This window comes from Grampus griseus (genome assembly GCF_964374135.1).
Source record: "Grampus griseus genome assembly, chromosome: 5".
Taxonomy (NCBI): Eukaryota; Metazoa; Chordata; class Mammalia; order Artiodactyla; family Delphinidae; genus Grampus; species Grampus griseus.
Genome location: NC_138998.1, coordinates 60,989,116 through 61,014,319, shown reverse-complemented (window position 1 = coordinate 61,014,319; position 25,204 = coordinate 60,989,116). Strand labels below are relative to the sequence as shown.

Here is a 25,204-nt window from a genome sequence, read left to right as displayed (position 1 = left end):
TGTGTTGGGTTTTCGTTGCTGTGCGTGGGCTTTCTCTAGTTGCAGAGAGCGGGGGCCACTGTTTGTTGCAGTGCGCGGGCTTCTCATTGTTGCAGCTTCTCGTTGCAGAGCATGGGCTCTAGGTGCGCATGCTTCTGTACTTGTGGTACACGAGCTCAGTAGTTGTGGCTTGTGGGCTCTAGAGCTCAAGCTCAGTAGTTGTGGCGCACAGGCTTAGTTGCTCTGCGGCATGTGGGATCTTCCCGGGCTAGGGCTCAAACCCACATCCCCTGCATTGGCAGGCGGATTCTTAACCACTGTGCCACCAGGGAAGCCCTATACAGCAGGTTCTTATTAGTTATCTATTTTATACATATTAGTGTATATATGTCAATCCGAATCTCCCAATTTATCCCACCACCACCACCCCTTCCCCCTTGATGTCCATACGTTTGTTCTCTACATCTGTGTCTCTACTTTTTTTAAAATATTTATTTATTTTTGGCAGCATTGGGTCTCTGTTGCTGCAAGCAGGCTTTCTCTAGGCGTGAGGAGCGGGGGGCTACTCTTCGTTGCAGTGCACAGTCTTCTCACTGCGGTGGCTTCTCTTGTTGCGGAGCATGGGCTCTAGGCACGCGGGCTTTAGTACTTGTGGCACGTGGGCTCAGTAGATGTGGTGCACGGGCTTATGTTGCTCCGCATGTGGGATCTTCCCAGACCAGGGCTCAAACCTGTGTCCCCTGCATCGGCAGGCGGATTCTTAACCACTGCACCACCAGGGAAGTCCTGTGTCTCTATTTCGGCCTTGCAAACCAGTTCAGATGTACCATTTTTCTAGATATGTGTTAATATACGATATTTTTCTCCTTCTGACTTGCTTCACTCCGTACGACAGTCTCTAAGTCCGTCCACGTCTCTACAAATGACCCGATTTTGTTCCTTTTTATGGCTAATATTCCATTGTATATATGTACCACATCTTCTTTATCCATTCGTCTGTTGATGGGCATTTAGGTTGCTTTCATGACCTGGTTATCCTAAATAGTGCTGCAATGAACATTGGGGTGCATGTGTCTTTTTGAATTATGGTTTTCTCTGGGTATATGCCCAGTAGTGGGATTGCTGGGTCATATGGTTTAGTTTTTTAAGGAACCTCCATACTGTTCTCCATAGTGGTTGTATCAATTTACATTCCCACCAACAGGGCAAGAGGGTTCCCTTTTCTCCACACCCTCTCCAGCATTTGTTGTTCATAGATTTTCTGACGATGCCCATTCTAACCAGTGTGAGGTGATACCTCGTTGTAGTTTTGATTTGCATTTCTCTAATAATTAGTGATATTGAGGTTTTCATGTGCCTCTTGGCCATCTGTTTGTCTTCTTTGGAGAAATGTCTATTTAGGTCTTCTGCCCATGTTTTGATTGGGTTGTTTGTTTTTTTTAATATTGAGCTGCCTGAGCTGTTTATATAATTTGGAGGTTAATCCCTTGTCTGTTGATTCATTTGCAAATATTTTCTCCTATTCTGTGGGTTGTCTTTTCGTCTTGTTTAGTTTCCTTTGCCGTGCAAAAGCTTTTAAGTTTCATTAGGTCCCATTTGTTTTTGTTTTTATTTCCATTACTCTAGGAGGTGGGTCAAAAAAGATCTTGCTGTGATTTATGTCGGAGTGTTCTTCCTATGTTTTCCTCTAAAAGTTTTACAGAAGACACTTAACATCTTTCTGCTTCAAGCTTCTGTTCTATAAAATGAGGATAACTCAGCAGGAGCCACATAACACGAGATTATTGAGGAGACAAGACTGAAAGAGAACATTTGTGGAAGCATTTCTCAATGTTAAAAATGCTATAGCATGGGTTGATAAATATTTATTCTAATTTAGGATTTCAAAGGTCTCTCTATACACAGTACGGAAGAAATCCCTTCCAAACCATGCATTTATTTAACATAGAGAAACCTACCTAGAATTACCAACAGGGTATGGCCTATACATGTTATTAGAATGGGCTTTAACTGCAGTGATTTCTAACTCAGCGGGTGCCAGGCAGAGTCTCACGCTGCATTCCTGCTTTCTGATGCTTGGGTTAGCAGATGAGGACTATGGGGTGGCCCTCCTGGGGCCATCATCTTGATGATGGCCTGGAGTGCTTGTGTGTGTATGTGCGAGTCTGCGTGTCTCCACAGGAGACTCCAGGCTGCTCTCCTATCACTCCTCCCATGAAATGACACCCTTTGGATCCACAGCACTTTACAGTGTACAAAAAATTTTATTCAGTTTACACAGGACCTTGTCTTATTTAATCCTTCCTCCTACCCAAGAAGCGGGCAACACAAACTGCGTTATGCCCATTTTATGGATGGTAATTTATTCAGGAGAGATTGATTTGCCTAAGATGCCATCAGTGGTAGAGCTGGCTAATCCCAGTGCATGACTTTTCCACTATACCACAGGTATCGAATCATTTAATGAACTATTCACGGAGCACCTAGCGTGTGTCAGCCACTGTGCCAGGACCTACTCATCAGCTTGTTCTCCCGAGAGAAGCTTCTTCAAGTCCCCCACCTCCCATCCCCCACCCCATGCAATTAATGATGAGTTTTAAGTGATTGAATTAACAAACTCTCACTATTCAGCACATGGTGCTAGGAACTGAGTGATAGGGCAGTGTGGCTACTCAGAGCTGTGCTCTAGAGCCAGACTGTCCTGAACCCCTCCCACTATGTCAACTCCATTTCCTCATCTATAAAATGGGGATAATAACTGTGCCAGTTCGTAGGGTTGTGGGGGTTGACTTAGTGCAAGTAAAGCACTTACTACGGTGCCTACTGCGTAACAAGAGCCCAATAACTATTAACTGTCATTATTTCCTTAACATTGTCATAAAAGAAAACAAGGAGACGTTTGGAAAAAAAAAAAAACAAACCTGGCCCCTTTAATCTGTCTCTTATGTCCCAAAGCTTTGCACCTCCACCTCCGCTGCTCTGACCCCATATCCTTAGGGCTGGGTTTCGGTCATGGCCTGCTTGTCTCCTGGCCTCTGTGCTTTCCTTCTCCAATATCATTCCCTACTTTTTCTCAAATAATTTCCCCCAAATATTCACTTCTCAAGTATTTTTATTGAGCACCTCTTTATGTGCTAGGCACAGTAGTGGTTGCTATAGTGGTTGCTGCGATGAGCTTTCGGGAATGAAGGACTTGCCGCACTAGCTGCTGAGCACTGACTGATGGCAGCAAGTCCTCAGCTGTCACCACTTAGGGGTAACTGCCTCAGCTGAAGGAAACTTCCTCTCCCAATGTCCTCACAGCTCCTTCTGGTGGCAGCCAGCATCCAGAGACTGTTCAACTCAGTGGAATAAGGCTGGACCCACTGCCTCAACTCAGAAGATCCCTGCCAGCTCCAGAATGTGGGGTTGATTGAGGCCTTCATTGGGCCTGCGTCAATACTCAACTTCTCCCTCTGCTCAATCTGGAGCACCTCCTCCCAGTAAACATACCAATCTCCTCTTCAAGCTGCTTCCCAGGAAACCCAACCTGCGACAGGGACAGAAGATGAAAAGATGAGCAAGCCATGGTCTGGCCTTCAAGGATATCAAGGCAAAGTGGGAACTACAACCCTAATAATGGCAAGCAGCTTACAGTGAGGGACACACAAAGTGCACTGAAGCCCACCTGGAGGGGGGCGGGTTTGAGGGGAGTCCATCACTCCAGGTGGACCCTGTGGGATTTCCCAGACTCTGACATCCAGGCTGCACACCCAGGCTGGTGCCAGGCAGTGGTGCGCTGATGTTGACATTGTTTGGTTTGCATCTGTGGGTGAGCCAGGCCCAGGTCTGGGGAGCGGCTCTTAGTAGAATGTGATGTTCTAAATGACGAACTAGACTGGGGCATGACCAGTGAGGGTAAATAGCCCTTTCTCTACTCGGCTAAAATTTGCCTGGAAACCAGTGAGAACTTACCTAAATGTTGTCTACATCCGACGAATCTCAAGATGGCAATTCCACATTGAAATAAACAGTTCTCTGACTGGCACCTTCAAGTGCCTTGTAGACTCGTATGGAGGAACCCATGACCCTTCTGCACCCCTGCACTCTGCCTCCCACAGGGGACCAGCCAGGTTGCCTGAGAAGGTGCTGGTGAGTGTGGTAAGGCCCGAGATCCTGCAGGGACAGCAGGATTTCAATGAAGACCCTGCAGACAGGTCTTTTAACTGGGCCAGTTCCTGACTGGCTTTAAGGCTCCAGTAGAAGAAACAGCTTCCCAATGGCTGGGGTTGGACAGGCTCTCCATAGTGTGGAAAGGGTAGCTTCACCCACTGTGTGCCAGATTCCTCCCTTCTCTCTGCCCTGTGTTTTCTGGAGTGGACATGGCTGACACTGCCTTCATTTTCTACCCATCAGGACAACCAACTTCTCCCAACTCCCCCACCTCTAATCCCCCAAACTTCACCTTACACACTTACTGTAGGGTCTTTCTCAACTGCTGCAATTCATTCATCCCAACTTTCTAAGGTCTGCAGTAGGCCTGTGTTGTCATATATACAGGCTCTCACATAATGGAATCATAAAATTGGGAGCCAGCTTAGAGGCCATAAGAGCCCTTCTCTAGAGAGCGGTGGGGCTGAACAGTCCCAGAGGCCAGGAACTATCAGAAGGCAGCCTGAACTATTAAGAAAGTTTTTCCTTCTTTTGAGCCCAAACTTGCCTACCTCTGGAGTCATTCAGAAAAAATTCATTACTTTTTCATATGATGGTCCTCCAAATCATAGACTGGTCACAGAGGAATCCATTTGAGTGCTTCTGTAGGTGCCAAGGAGAAGGTGTTCAAAAAGGCCAACTTGCTGTGGCTACCCCGCTAACATAGGTGACCCCTTCTACTACCAGTAATAGAGTTGGGATTTGATCATAGATTCAACTCCAGTGCTCTTCATACACAAAGCCACCTCCAAAGAAGCAGATTCTGCCACAGAACCTTCAGCAGCACTTCCAGGGACTCTAAAAGAATTGGGAGAACTCAGACAGGGACCACAAGCTGGTAAGGGGTGAAAGGCCTGAGAGTCTGGCAAACAGGCAGGCACAGACCCTACACCAGCTAGCCCCAACTGGCCCATCTGCAAATCTGAGGTTGGAAGAGAGTGATGGGGCCTGTGAGAAGGCTCTCAGATCAGAGGTCCAGATCAGAGAAGAAGGGTGAGCCTGGGCCAGAGACCACTGGAGAAAGCAGTTGGCAAACCACGTTTGAGGCCAGGTTACAGAATCAGTTTACTCTATCAAGCAGTGGGGCTGAGACAGCAGAACCCAGACCCCTTCAGCTGAGGCTGAGCCCGGGCCAGAGGGAACAGCACCGCAGTGATGTAATATGCCGCCCTTCATCACTAGCTTGGTCCACTGCAAGGCCAACCCCCAGCGGCTTCAATGACATCTCTGCCCAGGGGCAACACTGATACTGCCATGGCCTCCTCCACATGACCGACACAAATGCCACAGGAAAATGCCAAATCAGAGAGCCTACACTCCTTAACTGTGGGCAAACACTGTAGCCCCGCGCCAGGGAGCAGCAGAGGCGAGGCGAGGAAGATGCAGGGAGATTTAATTTACATGTGGCCACTCAGAGCCCAGTCGCAGCTGGGGCAGTGGGGGAGAACCTAAAATCCCAGAGGGCACCCCCATTCCCTTCCTCTTGGAAGACCAGTCCTTAAAGACCCTTAGGTGGGGCTCCCTGGGTTGCGCAAGAGGACGCTCCAATCAAAAGGAGAGATTTAGGAATAAGGCTGTCCCCAAAGTCGGGGTAAGTCCATGGCCGGAGATGGTTGCCTACGTGGTGGCCCAGGGGTCTGAGAGACCAGTCCATGTCCTGGGCACAGTCCTCAGCTTGGTGGCCCTAGAGGAAGCCCTCACGGCGGAACTGTTCCTGGAGAAGAGCTCGGTACTGGTCAAATCCCCCCTCGACCCGGGTGACGCCGCCTCCTTCACACACCCACAGCTCTTGGCACACCAGCCGGATGAAGCGTTCATCGTGGGACACCAGAATCACACCACCCTGAAAGACAGGAGACCAGGGAGCACTCAGGGGGCCCCTAAGGGGTGCTGAGGCCTGGGAAGGAGTGGGCAGTGTGAAGGTACACTCACCCTGAAACTGTTGAGAGCGCGGCCCAGAGCCTCAATGGTCTCCATATCCAGGTGGTTTGTGGGTTCATCCAGAATGTAGAAGTTGGGGCTGGAAGGCAGAACCCAGGAAGGTGGGAAGTTACGGGGGCTGGGAGAAAAGGAACTCTGATACGAAGGCAAGACAATCATTTTCCATTAGGAAAGAGTGGGAAAGGGGAGGGCAAAGCTCTTGAAAAGGAGGCCTCACCAGGGCATGGTCATCTGAGCAAAGGCCACACGGCTCTTCTGGCCCCCAGACAAGCTGGCAACAGGGCGCACGGCCAGTTCTCCAGAGATGCCATACCGGCCCAGCTGGTGACGGTATTCCTCCTCAGGCCGTCCTGGAATAGGCCCCACCCCACCGTGTGGGTTCTCAGCCCAACTCCCTCCCTTCACATTCCCCCCAACCCCACCCCCAATGCATATGTCCTCACACCCAGCGTCGGGGGGCTGCTCAGCAACCCCAGGTAGGCCTAGCTGTAGGCGTCAGGCCAGGCCCTCCTTCCCCAACTCAAATCCCTGACGCACCGGGGAACTTGCGTGCCAGCAATTCCACAGCACTGACATTCAGGTCCAGCTGCTCCACGTGGTGCTGGCTGAAATAGCCAATCTTCAGATTCCTGCAGGCAGACGGAAAGGTGGAGAGAGGGCATGGAGGGCAATGGCCATAAGAGAGTGCAGCTACAGCACAGGAGGGTTTGGAGAGCGGCGATGTGGGCCCTACCTGTGAGCATGTCTGATGCCCCGAACAGGTGCCAGATCCCCCATAAGGAGCTTCAACATGGTAGACTTCCCAGCCCCATTCTCCCCAACCTGTAAGAAGTAACAAGAGAATGTAAAGAGCACCCTTGTGCGGGATACAGAAGTGGAGGAGATGAGAATGGGTCTCAGCTAGTCCCAGGGACTCCAACAACTAAAAAAATATTTTTAAGGAACTATAGAAAAAAAAGAAGGAAGATGTAAAAGGGACCAATACCTAAGTACCCACTAAGTGCAAGGGAATTAATTCTCCCAATAACCAAGTGAGTTAGACATTATCTCCATTTTAAGGATGAGGAGACTGCTTAGTAACCAAGCTAGGAAATGGCAGAGTTAGGAATCGAAGTCTGACCCTGAAGCCCATGCTCTCTCCTCTATGTTCCACAGTTTGAGGAAACTCAGAGCTGAGACCAGTAAGACAAAGTACTGCTCTAAGTATTTATAAAATACCACATGCCAGGCTCTCCATCTATGCCGCAGAGCGGCCCTGTGAGGCTGGAGGAGGGGCCAGTACAAGTATAGCAAAGTCCTCCCCCGGGAGGTGGGGCCAAGTATAGCAAAGTCCTCAGCCCAAGCGCTGACTCCTACTCCTGGAGACCTTCTCCCCCATGTGGCCAATCCACACCACATACAGGGGTGGGAGAGTCCAGTCCCAGCTCACGAAACAGAGAAACACCAACCATACCACACAGATGCGGGATTCAAGATCAGCAGAGACGGTGAGACAGCTGAAGATGACATGCTTTGGGTCATAGTAGAAATCCACCTCATCTAGCTGCAGAATTGGTGGTGAGAATTTCTCAAACCCATCGGGGAACCTGCAAGAAGTGGGGGTGAGGAGCACGAGGGCAGCCAGAAACAAGAGCTTCCCCATCTGCCCCTCTGGCCCAGCACTCACTTCATCACTACCTCCAACTCCTTGTCCACGGGTTTCAGCTCCGGTCTGAGGAGAGAGGAGACAGACTAGGTTTACAACTTTAAAAAATAAATTTGTTTTTATCACACAAGTAATATACATGCCAGAAAAACAGGATTCTTTTTTTTTGGTGGTTCTTTTGTCCTCCCTGTTAATATACTGTGACGTATGTTTCAAGGTCACAAAATCCTAAATAAGCCTTATGACTCCCCTACCACCAGCACATCCAGAAATATTGCTTCAAGATTAAACCTCCGGGGCTTCCCTGGTGGCGCAGTGGTTGAGAGTCCGCCTGCCGACGCCGGGGACACGGGTTCATGCCCCGGTCTGGGAAGATCCCACATGCCGCGGAGCGGCTAGGCCCGTGAGCCATGGCCGCTGAGCCTGCACATCCGGAGCCTGTGCTCCGCAACGGGACAGGCCAAGGCAGTGAGAGGCCCGCTTACCGCAAAAAAAAAACAAAAAAAAAAACGAAAAAAAAAAAGATTAAACCTCCAATGCTCTCCTGGGTATGTATCCAAAAAAAATGAAAACACTAATTCGAAAAGATACATGCACCCCAATGTTCACAGCAGTATTGTTTACAACTGCCAAGATACAGAAGCAACCTAAGTGTCTGCACATCCACAGATGAATGAATACACACACACACACACACACACATAATGGAAAACGACTCAGCCACAAAAAAAGAATAAAATTTTGCCATCTGTAACAACATGGATGGACTTGAAGAATATTATGCTAAGTGAAATAAGGCAGAGAAAAAATATACTGTATGATATCACTTATAGGTGGAATCTAAAAAATAAAGCTAGTGAATATAACAAAAAAGAAACAGACTCACAGATATACAGAACAAACTAGTAGTTACCAGTGGGGAGAGGAAAGGGGTGGGGGGGGCAAGATTGGGGTAGAGGATTAAGAGATACAAACTACTATGTATAAAATAAATAAGCTACAAGAACGTATTACACAACACAGAGAATACCGCTGATATTTTACGATAACTATAAATGAAATGTAACCTTTAAATATTATGAATCACTATGCTGTACAAGTGAAACTTATATAATACTGCATATCAACTGCACCTCAATTAAAAAAACCTCCGCGGCTTCCCTAGTGGCGCAGTGGTTGAGAATCTGCCTGCCAACGCAGGGGACACGGGTTCGAGCTGTGGCCTGGGAGGATCCCACATGCCGCAGAGCAAGTGAGCCCGTGTGCCACAACTACTGAGCCTGCATGTCTGGAGCCTGTGCTCCGCAACAAGAGAGGCCACGATAGTGAGAGGCCCGTGCACCGCGATGAAGAGTGGCCCCCGCTTGCCCCAACTAGGGAAAGCCCTCGCACAGAAACGAAGACCCAACACAGCCAAAAATAAATTAAACAAATAAATTTTAAAAACAAAAAAACCCTCCAATGCTCAACACCATTAGTCATTAAGGAAACACAAATCAAGATCACAATGAGATATCACTTCACACCCACTAGGATGGCTAAAATTTGAAAGACAGATAATAAGTGTTGGCAAGAAGGCAGAGAAATTGGAACCCTCATATATTGCTGGCAGGAAGGTAAAATGGTGCAGCTGCTTTTAGAAACAGTTTGGAGGGCTTCCCTGGTGGCACAGTGGTTAAGAATCCGCCTGCCAATGCAGGCGACACAGGTTTGAGCCCTGGTCCAGGAAGATCCCATATGCTGTGGCGCAACTAAGCCCATGCGCCAACTACTGAGCCTACGCTCTAGAGCCCGCGAGCCACAACTACTGAGCCCACATGCCACAACTACTGAGCCCACGTGCCACAACTACTGAAGCCTGTGCACCTAGAGCCCGTGCTCTGCAACGAGAAGCCACCGCAATAAGAAGCCTGCGCACCGCAACGAAGAGTAGCCCCCACTCGCCACAACTAGAGAAAGCCCACATGCAGCAACGAAGAGCCAACAGAGCCAAAAATAAATAAATAAATAAACAAAATAAAATAAAATAAAATAAAAACAGTTTGGCAGTTCCTCAAAAATTTAAACATAGAATTACCATGTAACCCAGCAATTCCATTCCTAGGTATGTACCCAAGAGAATAAAAAACACATGTCTACACAAAAACTTGTACACAAATGTTCACAGCAGCATTATTCATAAGAGCCAAAAAGGGGAAATAATCCAAATGTCTACCACCTGATGAGTCAACAAACAAAATGTGGACTATCCATACAACAGAATATTATCTGGTCATAAAGAGGAGTGAAGCACTAATCCATGCTCCGACACAATGAACCTCGAAAACGTTATGTTAAGCGAAAAAAGCCAGACACAAAAGATTACGTGTACAATTCCATTTATACGAAATGTCCAGAATTAGCAAACATATACAGACAGAAAGTAGACTGATAGTTGCCTAGGCCTGGGGGCAAGATTAACTCTCCAAGAGCAGTAACAGAATACCCTGCCTTCCTGCAGGGGAGGAAATTAAAGTTGGTTTGTAGAAAAGAGGAGATCTAAAATGGGAGGGCAAGGGGTGGCCTACAAAATGAGGGAAGAAAATAAGAGACATGAGTCAAAGCCTGGTCAGAGACACCGTACTCACAGCTTCTCCAGCATCTTGAGTTTGCTCTGCACTTGAGAGGCTCTGTTGGCGTTGTAGCGAAACCGGTCAATGAAAACCTGCAGGTGGATGAGTTCAGGTACTGTTCAGCTCTCTCACTCCCCACAACTCTAATACCCATGGGATGGGGCAGGTCCCCAGCGCTGCCTGCTCCCACACCTGGATATGCTGGCGATATTGCTGCTGGGCCTCGTATTCACGCTGCTGATTGAGCAGCCGCTCCTGCTTGCTCTTGATGAAGGTCTCAAAGTCTCCCCGGTAACCATCCAGCCGCTGGCTGTGCAGGTGGATGATGTCTGTGGCTATGGCATTCAGGAAGTTGCGGTCGTGGGAGACGACCAGGATTGTGGAGGGCCACGTCTGAGGGGGGGGGTCACAGGATGGCAGGCCCAGTTTGGGAAGGCAGTCAGCTCCCAGACCCCAACGGTCTTGGAGGCAGACCTTTCCCAGACTTACTCTGGCACCTGTAGGCACTCACCTGCAGGTAATTCTCCAGCCACAGGATGGCCCTTACATCCAGCATGTTTGTGGGTTCTGGAAAAGTGGAGGAGGACACGTTTGGGATAGAAGGGCTAGAGAACTGGGAACTTGGGTGATGGCATGCTTTTGCACCCCAAAGTCAGGGTGCCCCATTTCAAACTCACCATCTAACAGCAGCAGATCTGGCCTGTGGAAAAGAAGAACACAAGGCTTGAGGTTTTAGGCCAGCAACTTGTTGCCACTCGCCAAGAGCCAAGCCCATCCTCCACAGTATCCATACCCAGGCCCAGGAGACTCACCTAGCAAACAGAGCCCGGGCGAGGGCCAGTCTCATCCTCCAGCCACCTGAGAACTCCCTAAAGAGAGACAGAGCTGCATCACAAGGGCGAGTGTTCACGAGAACAGGCAGAGGCAGAGCCAACAGTGTTCAGAGCCAAGAATGGTAAGGGCCACTCACCGCGTGGGCTGCTGCTGCATTTTGGGGGTAAAGCCAAGCCCAGCAAGAATGACTGATGCTCTAGGAGTGAAGAAATGAAAGAACCTGGTTGGAAGAGGTAACAGAAGGGAAGGAGGAAATCTGAAGAAAGGAAGGGAAGTTTAAATACCTGGCAGGTGCTTTGTCAGCCTCAATCTCCTCCAACTTGGCATAGATTTCTGCCAGCTGTGCAGCTTCTGAGCCCTCGGCCCTAGGAATGGGGGAAGGGCAATCAGCCTGAGTGGGCGCAGTCTACTAGTATATCCTGCACCCCAGGACAGCTGCAAAGCAGGCCACTGGCTGCCTTGTTGCCGGGACAGGAACAGAGCACAGGAAGGACTTGCTCACGGCGGTGAGGGCAATGGGCACTGTGCCAGGAACAAGGGATTTACAGCCCCACAGCGCCAAGTTCTAAGATCTGCTGCCTACTAGGATGGGCACACGAATTGTGGATTGTGCCAGCACGGCAGGCACTCTGTGAAGCACAGCCGCTGCTGGTCAATCCCTCGCCAGGAGCCCTCACCTGCCAGCAGCAATCTGGGCGCTGAGCTCCCGCTCCCGACGCAGGAGATCTTCTCGCACAGTATCACTCTCCAGCACACTCTGCAGGGCAGGGGTGTCGTCTCCAGCAACCTCCTGCTCCACGTGCAGCAGGGAAATGTGGGCTGGAACCCGCAGGCTCCGGGTGGCCAGCATCTTCAGCAGCGTCGTCTTCCCTAGTCCATTCCGACCCACCAGCCCATAGCGGCGGCCCCATGCCAGGTTCACATCTGCTCCAGCCAGCAGTACCCTGCAGAGGTGGTAGGAAGGAGACAAAGGGTACTCTAGAGGTAGTTGCACAGCAAGTTTAACAACAGAAACCTAACTATTTTTAGCCCCATTTCACCTCTCCTAATTCTCCTTTATCTGGAAAAAGAAAAATATCACCCGCACTCCCCCACTGCCACTCCCTCACCTATCGCCAAAAGACACATCAAAGTTCTCAATTCGCACATCGTAGGATTTGTTCTTGCCAGATGATTCCAACCGACTCTCCTTTCTGCTGCCTGCCTGGCTGGCTGATGCCTCTTCCAAAACTCTTTTAAAGGGAGAAACGGATGGCTTTTAGCACTCCCAAGCACCCTTCCATCCCAATAGAGACTGCTCTGCTCTCTTCTCAGCCCTTCTCACTAAACTCACAGAGGGCTGCTGGTCTTGAGTGTGTCCTTCTCTGAGCGCTTCTCCTGCTTTGCCTTCAGTCGAGCCTCAGCTTTCTCTAGCTTCTTTGCATTCACTGTCTAAGGGTCCAAACACAACCATTTCATCCTAGGGTGTAGGCTCAGAGACTCAGGAAAAGACAATCAGAAATCCCCCAGAAAGATACTCCAATATTTAGAGACAATCAACTCCCACTCCCCCCCATAGATACAGCCCTCTCCTTTTCTTCCTCCTCCCCCTCCTCACCGAGGACTGTTCCCTCTTTAGCAGGCCTGGAAGTTTGGTGCCACAGTCTGTAAGCGATAAGAAAAGCTGTCACCTTCTCCCTAAGGGAAGGGAAACTAACATTTTGAGTAACTATCACAAACTAAACACAGACACATACATTTAAAGGAAAGCCTTACAAATTCTGGAGATAGGTATCATCCTCCCAACACTTAAAAACAAAACAAAAACTCAATTCACAGATTAAGGATACAGAGACTGGGAGCAGACAGGCAACTCTTACAAGATCATGCAGTTGGTTAGTAAGTCGCAAAATTGGGGAGTGAACCCAAGACTGTCCAGCTGCAAGGCCCATATGCTTCCTACCACACCCAAGAGCTTAGAGAACTCTCCAATCCTAATCCCTTTATTAACGGGCTCATCTGCCCTCTGTAAAGACATCAACTAGTTCCTACAACCTTGTTCTGTGGAACAGAGATACCAAGAGTCCTGAGCTCCAGGGGGCGGAGGCCAAGAAAAGGACACAGGGCAGCTAGTTCAATCTTCCCTCACTCTCACCGTAGCTCTCTGTTATCTTTGACAACTGGATGGGGGCGTCTAGTAGCACCTGGCTGTTTCCCTGGGTCTGTGGCTCAGTCCTTGAGGGTAGGGATAGAAAGCAAAGAGTTAGAAGTGGAGGAGAAAGCTCTGTGGCCGTCAGACCTTCCTCCCTCACGTCTCCTCTCCTGACCGTCCGCCCTTCCATCTCCCCCACGAATATCCCTGCCCTGGCACGTACAGGCGCAGAGTGTTGTACATGCGCTGGCACACGGCCCTGATGCCCGCGTCATCCTTGCTGTCCCCGGACACCTCTTGCAACAGTTCCCCCACAGCTTCCACCAGGTCATCCACAGACTCGAAGTCCGCACTGCCGCTGTGCAAGACGCCTAGGGCGGGCGTGGCAAGACGAGGAAAATACCAGGTAGGGTGGACATACAAGCAGTTTTAATCCCCGTACCGCGGCCCCAGTCCGGGCTCCAGAACCAACTGGCCCTCGGGACAAGAGGTCACGCAGAGGAGAGGCCTAGCAGCGGTCCCCGGCACTGCCCTCCCTTAGTACTCCCCCCCTGACTACCACTTCGGCATCCCCAGCGCGTTGATTCGGTTCGGCTCACCCGTCACGTAGTCGAAGACCTGTCCGTCAATTTCGGGGAACTCGCTCCGCAGGATTTCTGCGCAAGTCGCCATGTTCCAGTTGGGATCCCGTCCGCGCAGTCGCCGTGAGACCTCGGCCAAGGCCCGCCCCCTGCCCGTCCCCGAAATCTCGCCCTTCCTTCCAAAGCGCATGCGAAACGGTGACGTAAGAAATGCGTAGAGTGCGCAGAACCCGGTGGGCGGGGTGAACGGCGCTGGAGGAACGGTGCGCAAGCGCCGCTCAGAGTCTACGCTGAGCCACACTCTCTGCGCTTGCGCAACCCTTTCCACTAAAAAATTAGCCACACGTGCGGTGCTCGCTGCCTTCTGGGAGGTGGAGATCCTGCTGGCGGCGGGGGCGGGGTGCAGGGAAGCTCGCGGTTTATCTGGGAACCTCCCAAGAAGGGCGGTTGATAAAGCACTTCGGCCTTGCTAGATTCTGTACGCTCACTTGAGGCGCGTCAGCCGCTGCGCGCCTGTCCGGGTCCATTTTGGAGCTGGCCGAGAGCTTTGCTGACTCAACGCTGGTCCCTGAGCTCTTAGAAGCCCCTGGCGCCGTTCTGTGCAGCCGCGCGTTTTGTTCCGGTTCTCTGGCCCTACGGGCTGCTTGTCTTGGTCAGGTAGCCAGCCCGCCCGCGACCTGCACTCAGTCCTCTCACACTTGACAGCTCAGCTGACTTCAGCGAATTACGTCCTCCCACCACCCCCGGGGCACTGCCTCACTGACCGCCACGGGGCAAGAAAACCAGATCGACAAGGTCTGTGTAAATGCACTATTTATTCCCTACCTACACCCAAAGCAAAGAGACTTCTTCGTACCCTGATGATGCTACTGCTTCACATTTAATGTGAATATTCTTCCAACTGGGCTCTAAAATTGTCACCTAAAGTCACAACGTTATCCATCCTTTTGGCATTGTGAGGAATCGATCCTGTTATTTCCATTTTATATGAAACACAGGGAAAGTAATTCTGACGGGGAAACTACAGAACTATTTGGTTTCTTCAACATTGCAAGAGCTAAGGGAAAACCTGTGATTTTTAAGATTTAAGAAGCATTCACCAATCACAATGGACCTTGTTTGGATCCAGATGTAAATTGTGAAAATTTTTGTAGGACACTTGGATTAAGCACGAACACAGATTGGATGTGATATTAAGGAGATGACAAGTTAAACCACCATGATGCGACATGAGGGTTCATTATATATTTTCTCTTAATAGATGTTTTAGGTTTAAAAAGGTTGAGACCAAGCAAGGGAAAACCAGTGATGGCAAATCTTTATCTGCTCCAACACATCAGCAGAAGATGAAGCACTCCCCTCACGGACTCACTCACCACACAATTCTATGGAGAGGGGGAGGCACAGAGGGAGGAATTTTCTAAGAGGCCTGGGAAGAGTCATTTTTCCTTTTTACAACCCACCCACTGAGGTCTGTGAAGCCTGAGTAACTGCCAGGAGGATGGAATTAAGAGGTCAGTTTCTAAGGATGGCTGGAAAGACCAAATGTAAACCTTGCTTAATCTCTGCTAATTAGAAAAATACCTGCCTAAAGCTGAGAATGATTTTAAGGAAAGAATCTCTACCCTCAGGGAACCGGGGCCAGGTGGGGCTGCTTGTCCTTGAGGCTATTTTCTCAGAGGAGATGGGAGACCTGGGGCTAACACCTGTCAGGGGCTTAGATGGCCCTGAGGGACGTAACAATTGAGACAAAATAGAGTTTGGAATAGAAAATTCTACTCCTGGCAGACCAAATAAGACAGGGGAGGACAGTCCCACCAGACCCCCTCCCCGTGTACCTTCCACTTCAACATTTAGCCAGCAACACCATTCTACAGAGTTTATTAGGTTTATAACTGGACAAAGTCACACGTTGTACAAAATGAAGCTCACACTATCCCAAAGCAGAGTAGGAATCGAGGGCTGGGGATCTGTTACTGGCCTTTGGGGGAGCTCCGAGGTGAGGGGCAGCCGACCCTCCCACTCCAGAGATGTGGCCACAGGGGAGGGGAGGAGATGGGGCCCACCTGGCTTTGGTCGCAGAACTCAGAGCCTGGCATGGGGCTGGGGCAGGCAGATGGACGGAGGAGCAGGAACCTCAGAAACCACCCTGCCCAGGGAGCCCAGGGACTGCTCCAACAGTCCCGCTCACAACGTGGTTGGTCCAGACCTAGACGAAGGGGCTGGTGCAAAGGGAAGGCAGCAAAGCAGGAGGGAGACACTGACGTGTGGTGACCAAGGGCACCCAGACCCGTGGAAGAAGGTGGGTGGGGAGGCGGGCTAGCTGCCACTAGGCAGCTAGCAGCGGGTCTCATAAATGCCGCTGCGGCCAATGTAGCGCACCCATTTGATGACGTCGTGGTCGCTGTAGTTCAGCTTCGGTTCAAACACCTTCAAGTAGCGCACCTTGAGACCAGAAGGCGCGAATGGCACCTGGGCAAGGGACAGCTCCAGTTAGGAACGTGACCTTCCTTTCACTGCCGCTCTCCTCCGGGAAGTTCCATAGCCTTGCCCTACCTCATCTCTCTACTACAGGTGTCTGAATGGTTGGGACCCTGAAAGAAGCTGAAGGAAGCTGGGGTGGTGAGGGGTCCTCTAAGAGGTTACTAAGGAAGAAAGCATATCCAGGAGTAACTAGCAATCATTTGGGTTTGAAGTCAGGCCCTGCCTGTGATGACTTGAATCAATTCCTTTAATGAGCAGGTGGCAGCAACCAAAGACCTGCCTTAGAACATACTTATCCTGCTCAATATTAGGGACTTAAACAATAAGGTGGAAAAAATTACATGTCTAACGTGCACAAAGCAAAGTCAGCCCATTTTCCTGTCTGTAAACTTTGTGTCTTACCTGACATGAAAGCTGTTTCAGTTTTCCCTAAGAATTGTTTTATGACAAGCCAAAGGAAGTCAAGGATTTTTGTCGGTGTGAATAGCAATTTCTAGTAGGAGGCCTAAGGCGGGAAGGAATGGGTCTGTGAATTGCAATCACTTCTCTCTGGGCCTCAGTTTCCTCGTCTGCAAGGTGGTAGGTGCAGAGGTTGATCTGAATGATCTCTAAAGCACACCCTGCCGTGGCTCTAGGCCCCTTCTCTGCCATACCTCAAAGTTCATTGAAATGGGGGGTCGAGCCCATTTCTTCTTGTCGTTGGTGGGCAGAAGCTCAATCTCAGCGCTGATCTGCGATTCCTTCATGCCTGCCATGCGCTTGATCCTGGGAACACAGGGGCCCTGGTAGCCTGGAGGAGCTTCAAGGGGGGTTGCCCCTTTGGGGAGGTTGCGGGGTGGCAGGGAAGAGAACCCAGGAGCTTGTGGGAGGTGCTAGGGCAAGGAAATGTGGTGAGGACTCTGATAACCTCTTGCTATGAAACCCTGGGTCTGTTATTCCTTTAGCACTGTGGGCTGCACGCAGTTTCTGCTTAGATACATGGCCATGCTATCCCTTGCTCTCTACTTCACAGAGGTATTGCAAGGGCAAATAGGGAAATGTTAAAGAATCTTGACAAATAAATGCATGCATGCATGCACCCCAGTGCAGGCATGTGCACACTTACACAGAGGTATAAGGGGTGAGAACACAAGCAAAGGCTCCTGGAGAAGCAGTCACCCCCGTTCCCCCCACCACCACACACACACACTCACTCACAGGACGAAAGGTGAAACTTAACAAGAGGGTACACCAAGGCATCTTGAGCCCTGCTGTGGCCTCATGAAGGAAAGACTCACTTCCACACGATGGCGTTCTCGCTGGCCTTGTACTTGGCCTTCCCCTTCATGCAGATCACCTGCACCCCACTGGTGTTCAGGGGGGTTGGGATCCTCACCTAGAAGTGACACACCTGTCAGGGAGCTCTGTCAAACCCTGACATCAGCTCCCTTTATTCCTGGAGACAAGTGCTTCCTCCTCCCCAAGTCCCTTATCCTCACCTCAATCTTCTGAGCCAGTAGTGAGGGCTTGAAGTTGGACTTAATGACCACCTTGACCTCCAGCTTGGTGCGTCCCACTTCCCGAACTAGCGGGATCACTCGGAAAGGAAGGATGATGTCCTTGGTGGTGCGATACCTTTAGGGGTGTGAGACCTTCAGGTTGGCACAGCAGAGCCTGTTCTCCTCCCTCTCTCCCCATCTCTGCCAACAGCAACCCCTGCTCCTCACACCCCAATGGCACCTCATGAGCTCAAATTCTCCGTCTGGTGGGATGAAGCTGATGCTGCGCTCCGAGTCAAACTTGCTGAGTCGCACACACTGGTGGAAGGTACAGTCGTCAATGGCAATTGACTGCTTCCCGCTGCAAGCAGGGACAGAAGGTCTCCTCATTGGTACAAGAGACTAGCACGAGAGAGTCGGGCTGGGAGATTAGCCCACCCCCAAAGGCTGCCAGAGCCTGGACAGTCGTGCACTATAATCTATGGAAAGCTGTCAGAATGCAGCTGTCTGGCTTGCGGGTCCTTGTCCCAGAGTTATGGATGAGTGGGAGCTTTGCAAACTCATCATCTTTTGAGAGCTCTGCTGCTTGGAACCCAAAAGTTTCAGGCACACTGGGCAGGGGCCATCAGTATGTACAGAAGAATCTTGGTCCTTGGGATCAAACAAAGGGGCTTATTCTGAGTAGGATGAGGACAATCCCCTCATCTCTCTTAACACAGATACCAAGAGCAACCAAGCCAAGCACACCCTTAGGAAAAGGGAGTTTGCATTACTGCAAAAATGAAATCCAGAAGGAACCTGTGATTCACCAGGCTCTGCTCAGCCCTCCAAGGTCCACCCTCTCCCACCAGCTCCCCTGCCCCAGGCACCTCTTGCTTGTTTCATCAGCTGTGCCTTTGCCCTGCTTCTCAATGACAATCTTGTCATTCATCCCAAACTTGCACTCGGGCATGCCACTCAGGTAGCTCTTCATCACCACCCGGCCTGACACATGGGCGCTCAGCACCTGCCCTGGTGATGGACAGATAAACAGGAGCAGCTGAGTCAGGACCAATATCCTGCCCTGGCCCCCATCCCGCTTCATCACGAGAGGGCCCTCACCCTGTGGGGACATGAGGAGGTTCACACTCTCCAGCACATCCAGGAAGAGCTCGTTCCGGCGATACTTGATGCCCTCCCGCCGCCAGCCAATCTGCCCGGTCACCTGGCTGGTGATCTGAGACTGCTCTTCTTTTGTCTACATGGGGAATAGAGACAAACAGCAAGGCCTCACTCCTCTCCCCCTTCAATCCACTTGTCTCCATCCCCACTCCACCCTCATCCCCTCTCCCTTCTAGTCCCCACCCTGTGACCCATCTTCCCCCATGGGGCAGCGCCTGGAGGAAACTGAGCAAAGCTGCAAGGGTGGAAGCTGAGGGAACAGCTTACCTGATGCTGGAGAACACAGGGCCAACATGGTGCCCACAGGAAGCAGCAGAGGAGCGCAGATGGGAAGAGGCAGGCAGAAAAGAAGGAGAAGGCTATGAGGCCTGGATCCTAGAAGAGGGCCCAAGCTCTCTCCTCCTGAGGAATGCCAAGCCTCCAGAGCAGTCCACACCCACCCTTCCCGCAGTGTAGAAGGAAACTGCTTGAGCTGTATTCCCAGTAACAGAGATGCTGAGTTGGCAAGCTCCAGGGGTGGGAGAGGGCTACACAGAGCAAAAGAGGCCTGCGGTCATGGCAGGAGGCTCAGGCCAGCACTTCCTGTCAGGGGCAGGCTCATGAGTCAGCTCAGACAACGCTTGGGGGCCAGCGGGGATGAAGGGAGGTTGGGCTCCACCCTGACTACAGCCTGTACAATTTGAGTACCTGGCTCTTGATGCCCTGCTGGGTGATGAAGGTTTTCAGCGCGCCTGTCTCTGAGTTCTGTGGGTAGCCAAAATCTAGGATCTCTGCAAAAGGAAGGGAGCCATCAGCTCCTAGAAAAAGCGGAAGGCTCCTTTGATCCAGTTCCTCCCCTGGCCTGGATATATCTGGCCAGCATAGCTCCAAAAGACATTTAGGCACCATCTGCAGCGAAGTTTTAGCATTTACTCTAGGATTTGTGCTTTATAAGAAAACAATGAAAACATCATGGTTTTTTTTCAAATAGAAAAAATCAGCAGAAGAGTTGCATGGCCAGTGGGTGAGAGGTCAAGAAGCCCTCAGCCCTGAAAAGACAGAGATGTTGGGAAGATGAAAGGACTCTGTTCACTTAAATCATACCCTACAGAGGAAGAGAGGTAACGACGCGCCCGGAGGGGCCTATATCATCTCACCCTTGTCCAGGCTCTGAGGCAGCTGTTGCGATGGAAAGCTGGGAGGAGAGTCAATGTGGTAAGACCCAAACCACAAAGATAAGAGGATGAAATGTGCTTAACTGAACTGCAGGAGGACCAGCCACCAAAAGACCTTTTGGTCTTCCCCTACCTCCATTCGCTAGCCTATTTTTGTATTCACTTCAGATCAGCCTTTAGTTCTGGATTTGGACTGTCCTCCTCAGAGCTCAAAATACCAGATAGTCAGGAAAGGAAGTTCAGAGGGCACTGGAGCCTCAGACCTGCTCCCACCTCCAGGCCAGGCCCCAGCAGGTGCATCCCCACCCTAGACCCACTGCCCCGCCAGCCTCACCATCCAGCAGCTCATATATGAGCACAAAATTGTTCTTGATGTTCTCTTCGCTGATCTTGCCAAAGTAGGCAGCCATTACGTCACACATCTTATAGAGGAATTCGAAGACCATGGCAGCATTGACATTCTGCTTGGTGACAGCTGCCAGCCAGATGTTGGACCGCTTAACATGGAAGAAACTGGTGCGAGCAATATTGGTGACGGGGCTGCGCACCTGCTGCCGGGCATGGATAACATTGACCCGAAAGGCGTCCACTGCGTTCCTCCTGAGAGAAAAGGGTGCACAGAGGCTGCTCAGTACATGGGCAAACCTCACTCTGCAGGGATCAACCACAGCTAACAAACAGCCACCCCCCTCTCTGCTGAAGTCTGACATGCACTCTAAAGCCAATGCCTAAACTGTTGGGTGGTTCCCTAGGGCTCCTCCCAGTGGGGGCACGGGGTGGGGCGGCGGGAAGGGCCAGTGCTAGGCTGATATCTGAAGGCCACGAGAGACAGGGAAGTCAAGTGGCAATGACAGGACGGCAGATATAACCACAATAAAGTGAGGTCCATCAGGTTTCGAGAAGTATGTTCCTGACTTCCAGGCCTGGCCCCAGTTTTCCTGCTGCCACCTCTATAGCTTCTCAGTAAGCTCCAGGCCCAGATGAGAAAGAGACGCTGCTGCTTCTCCAGTCTTTCCACTAGTGATCCCACCAGTGGGGAAGGCTGCCTCCTCCAGAAGTTAGACAAAACCAGCATGACTTCAGAGAAGGCTCTAATCTACTGAGGGAAAAGCCGAGGGGCCATGGAGCTGGGCCACCCCATTCTTGTCCAGGATCCAATTCCAGGGCAAGTTCAGGGATGAAAAAGGATGAACAAAACAACGATGTGGGGACTGGGGTGGGGGGACAGGATCCCCCACCCACCTGTGCCTGGGCAGCAGCTTAACAGGCCGCTTACCTATTGCTACGGCAGCCAATGAGATGGGATGAGAGAAATGATGCCAGCAAGAAGAGGAGAGTGACAGCAACGAAAGAGAGGATTAGACACCAACACACTGGGGTGGGCAGCACACACCACGAGGTGGAAGCAGACGGGCAACAGGCAAGGGGTGGAGAGCACAGCAAGGCATGCAAGATGGTGTATGTCCTGGCCTTGGCTTAACCAGGCCCATCCAGGGTGCGAGTGGGGTGTGGGTGGGTATACGCAAGCCAGGCACTGCCACAACTCTAGCCCATGCCCCACCACCAGCCAACGGACAAACAGCCACAAAGACCAGGCTAGCCCATTAGCCAAGAAACCAGGAGCCACTGCAGCAGGCCCATCTCTGACTGTCTATTCTAAGCAATTCCAGGAAGAAAAACAGGGCAGCATGAACCAAAGGAGCCTAATCTCGTTAGAGCCGCTGAGGCTGGGGTAAGTCCCCTCTGTCAGGGAACAGCAGTGGCATGCAGGGTGGGGCAGAATGAGAAGTGAGGCTGTGCCTCCTTACAGGGGTCTGAGGCACACAGGACAAGGAGCTGTTCCCAGGCTACTCTGATAGGCCAGAAAGGCAGCACAGCCTCCCTGCTCATCCCTCAGTGACCCGGAGAGTGTCTCAGGCTTGCTCACCACCTCTCCTCCAGGAGTAGCCCAGAGGTACTGAAAACAGCTGAGTCAGCAGCCTGACTCCTGAGAAAGGGAGAGGCGTTCAAGAGTCCAGTGAAGACTCTCACCATGAGAAGGGCTTGTGAGAGCAAGACTTAGGTGGATTAGTACCACCAGCCTGACCACTGACTCCACCCGCTGGAGACAGATCTCCCTTCTCCTCAAAGGAGGGATCAATCTGCCCGGCCAAAAGCACTCAGCTCCAGCAACCAGGTCTGTCACTGCAGCAAACAGGAGGCAGGAAGGGCAGGAGTTCCTAAGACTGTGGGGGGCCTGCCTTTTCACAGGTCCCACCAAGCAGCCAGCAACTGGCTGCCTGGCCAACACCACCAGACCTAATGGGAACCAGGCTGTATTAGCTGAGCTTCCAGGATGAAGCAAGGGGTGGGGGCGGTCCCAATCAAGCCTCTGGGAGAAAGAGACCTGGTCCTGCATGCTGGGGAGGTGGGTGGGGGTGGGGGCACAGCTGGCTCAGCCAGGGGACTCACCCGATATCATCTCGGTAGACTCGGGAGATGAGCACCTCCCCCTTGTGATTATAGATGAATAAGCCTCCAATCATGGCGGCAGCTCAGTCTCCGCGGCCCATCGCTCTCAGAACAGACCTAGGATGGGGGGGTCAGGGTAAGGGAAGGTCTCAGAACCCCTGCCAATGTCCCCTGTGGGGCTGTGCAGGTCACTGGCTGGGCTTTTTTCTGACTTGATCCTCCAGCAAGTGACCCTGCAACCCTCCCAGGCATGCCCCTCCCCTTAGCCAGGCTCCAGTTCCTGTTTATCCCATACTGGAAGGGAGAAAAGGGAGAGGGACTGAGGCCCAGGATTCTAAGGACATTTTGACCCCTCCCCCCGGCCCCTTTTCTGGGGCTGAGCCCAGAGTAGCCCCTCCCCCATTTCACAGTGCTGAGCTCAGCAAGGCCCCTTCCTGTGCAGACTCTCACTCAGGCTCTAGCTGGTGAGTCACGGTGAAGGCCTGCCTGTGGCTGCAGGAATGGTGGTAGGAATGACTCCAGTTGGTTCAGGTCTGGGGCCCCCAGGCAAAGCTTTAGGAGCGCCCAGTCCCTCAGGCTCCACTACCCTTCTGAGAAGGCACCAGGGCCCGAACCTCCAGCTCTCTAATTCACAGAAGTCTAAACATTCCAGGAAAGGGTATGCAGGGTGTGGGGAGGAAGAGAGAAGGGAGGCCTTAGGCCCTGACATGGACCCTGGAGTGTGGCTCCAACCTCTCCCAGGCAGTCAGATAAACAGCAAAAGAGCAGAGTAGAAAGGCCCCAGCTCTGACAGACTACACTTCAGTGACCCAAGCTGCTTATTAGTTATTTTTGACCACCTCTCTTTTAAAAAGAAAGGCTCCCTCTCAGCTCCCAAGTGCAATGAAAATACAGGGGTGTGGGGGAATGGGGTGGGTGCAGGTTCATAAAAATCAAGAGATCCTTCCAGCTGAAATTCTGTGATTCCAGACCCACAGCATAATTCGCTTCTGATCCGAGTGCCTATAAACGAGGGGCAGAATCCCTGAATTATCCAAATTATTTGGGTCAAACTAATTTAGACTGTTTGCAGTGAGAAAAAGGGTTAATTTAGTTCTAGATTTCCTGGATTAGCCCTGGTGTTAATTTCACCGGGGGCAGTTTAGCAGACTTTTCTAAACTGGAAAATAAAGCCTATTACTGTGGCAGTCAAGGTCTCCCAGACTGCGTGAGAAGTCTCTCAAGGTGGTGGACACATCCCATTCCTCAGTCCCAAAGAGACTGGGAGAGGAAGCGCAAAATGGAGGTAGAGCCCTGGGCAAAGAACCAAGTTCACAGGTATCAAATGGTAGGGAGCTCAGGGCATCAGAGAAGCAGAGGTGGGGCCCAGGAAAGGAATGGCATATTTAGTTAAGGGACAGACTGGCAGCAACAGCCAGGAAGTATACTCAGGTGAGCCCACAGCGGCAACAGGTATGGTGGGGGCACCTGGAGAAGAGAGTTTCCAGTATGTCAAAAGTCAAGGCTTTAAAGAGGAAAAAACGTTAGGGAGAGCCTAGTAGTGGTGAATAAGGGAAAGCTGGGTAGACGTAGCTTGCTGTGGCGTGCAGGTGTAGAAGCAGGCGGGGGTGGTGGGCTTTTCGCCCTGGGGAGGAGAACGTCGCGGGTAAAGATGGTTCCAGGGAGTGCGGGGGCTGTCACTCAACTGCGAGGAGGGGTGCCGCAGGGTGGGAAGCTTGTCCTTGCGCCGAGAGGAGGAGGCGCCGCGGGGTAGGGGGTTGTCACGATCCTAGGGAGGGGGCCGTCGCGGGGCATCCCTGCTCTGGGAGGATTCCAGTAGGGTCCCCTTCTCACAGGAAGCTCCGGGCGGGTCAGGTGGAGGGCACCGCTCAGCGCCCGTCCTGCAACCGCGCCCGGGGCGCCCCCGCCCCGCCGTCAGCTCCCTCCCGGATCTGAAGGCTGAGGCCACTCCCGGGTGTGGACTGCTTTCCGCGTAGCGCAGTGTAGGGAAGAGCAAAGCTGGGCAGCCAGGCAGGCGTCTTCCTTCACCCCGTACGGCTAGATCCCTAACTCACCTGGTGTCCGCAGGCCCCTGCTCAGCCAGCCTGGCCACTCTCCGGATCCCAAGATGTCCGCCCGCCCCCTGCTCGCCTGCCCGCTGCCTCTGCTTTCACTGCAGTGCCGCGGCACCGCCCCGGCCTCTGCTGCGCGTGCGCATCCGCCGAGGCAGCAGACTACAAATCCCGTCAGGCCTCTCGGCCTTCTCGCTTACAATTATAAACCCCCTAAGTTTGGCAAAACTACAACTACCGCGGCCTTTGAGAACCTTCGAAGGAGGGGGTAGGCGTGCCTTGGGGGGAGGGGTAGGAGTGGCCTTATTCAGCCCTACCCGAAATACACAATCCAGAATACTCTGCAACACTCACTTCATTTTCCCCATTGAGCATTCTGGGGATTGTAGTCTCTGCAATCCCTCCTGTTCCTATTTCAGTGTTTCCGAGAGCCTCAGAGGATTAGTGCTGGTTGTTGAGGCCCGGCTGTTAAGCCTTGAATCGCTGTAGGCCTTTTCAGTCTCCAGAGCCC

General features: G+C 51.7%; 2 protein-coding genes across 2 annotated transcripts; both read right to left on the bottom strand.

Moving 5' to 3' along the window:
• Positions 1-5,210: 5,210 nt before the first annotated feature.
• Positions 5,211-14,225, bottom strand: ABCF3 (ATP binding cassette subfamily F member 3). Its single transcript, XM_082654737.1, has 21 exons — positions 13,933-14,225; positions 13,557-13,704; positions 13,337-13,416; positions 12,800-12,846; positions 12,536-12,633; positions 12,312-12,434; positions 11,880-12,146; positions 11,487-11,567; positions 11,339-11,398; positions 11,181-11,237; positions 11,046-11,068; positions 10,880-10,935; positions 10,561-10,761; positions 10,384-10,460; positions 7,778-7,822; positions 7,565-7,697; positions 6,845-6,933; positions 6,649-6,740; positions 6,329-6,461; positions 6,103-6,190; positions 5,211-6,013 (listed from the first exon to the last, which is right to left on the bottom strand). Exons 1-21 carry the CDS (start codon positions 14,102-14,104, stop codon positions 5,855-5,857), a joined length of 2,229 nt encoding a protein of 742 aa, XP_082510863.1. The 5' UTR covers positions 14,105-14,225; the 3' UTR covers positions 5,211-5,854.
• A 1,554-nt stretch (positions 14,226-15,779) lies between these two features.
• Positions 15,780-24,809, bottom strand: AP2M1 (adaptor related protein complex 2 subunit mu 1). The gene is made up of 11 exons (XM_082654967.1): positions 24,697-24,809; positions 22,643-22,759; positions 20,526-20,791; positions 19,725-19,807; positions 18,978-19,113; positions 18,746-18,887; positions 18,118-18,237; positions 17,877-18,012; positions 17,676-17,773; positions 17,052-17,163; positions 15,780-16,386 (listed from the first exon to the last, which is right to left on the bottom strand). The coding sequence occupies exons 2-11, from the start codon at positions 22,714-22,716 to the stop codon at positions 16,252-16,254; spliced, it is 1,302 nt and encodes a 433-aa protein (XP_082511093.1). The 5' UTR covers positions 22,717-22,759; positions 24,697-24,809; the 3' UTR covers positions 15,780-16,251.
• Between the last annotated feature and the right edge of the window lie 395 nt (positions 24,810-25,204).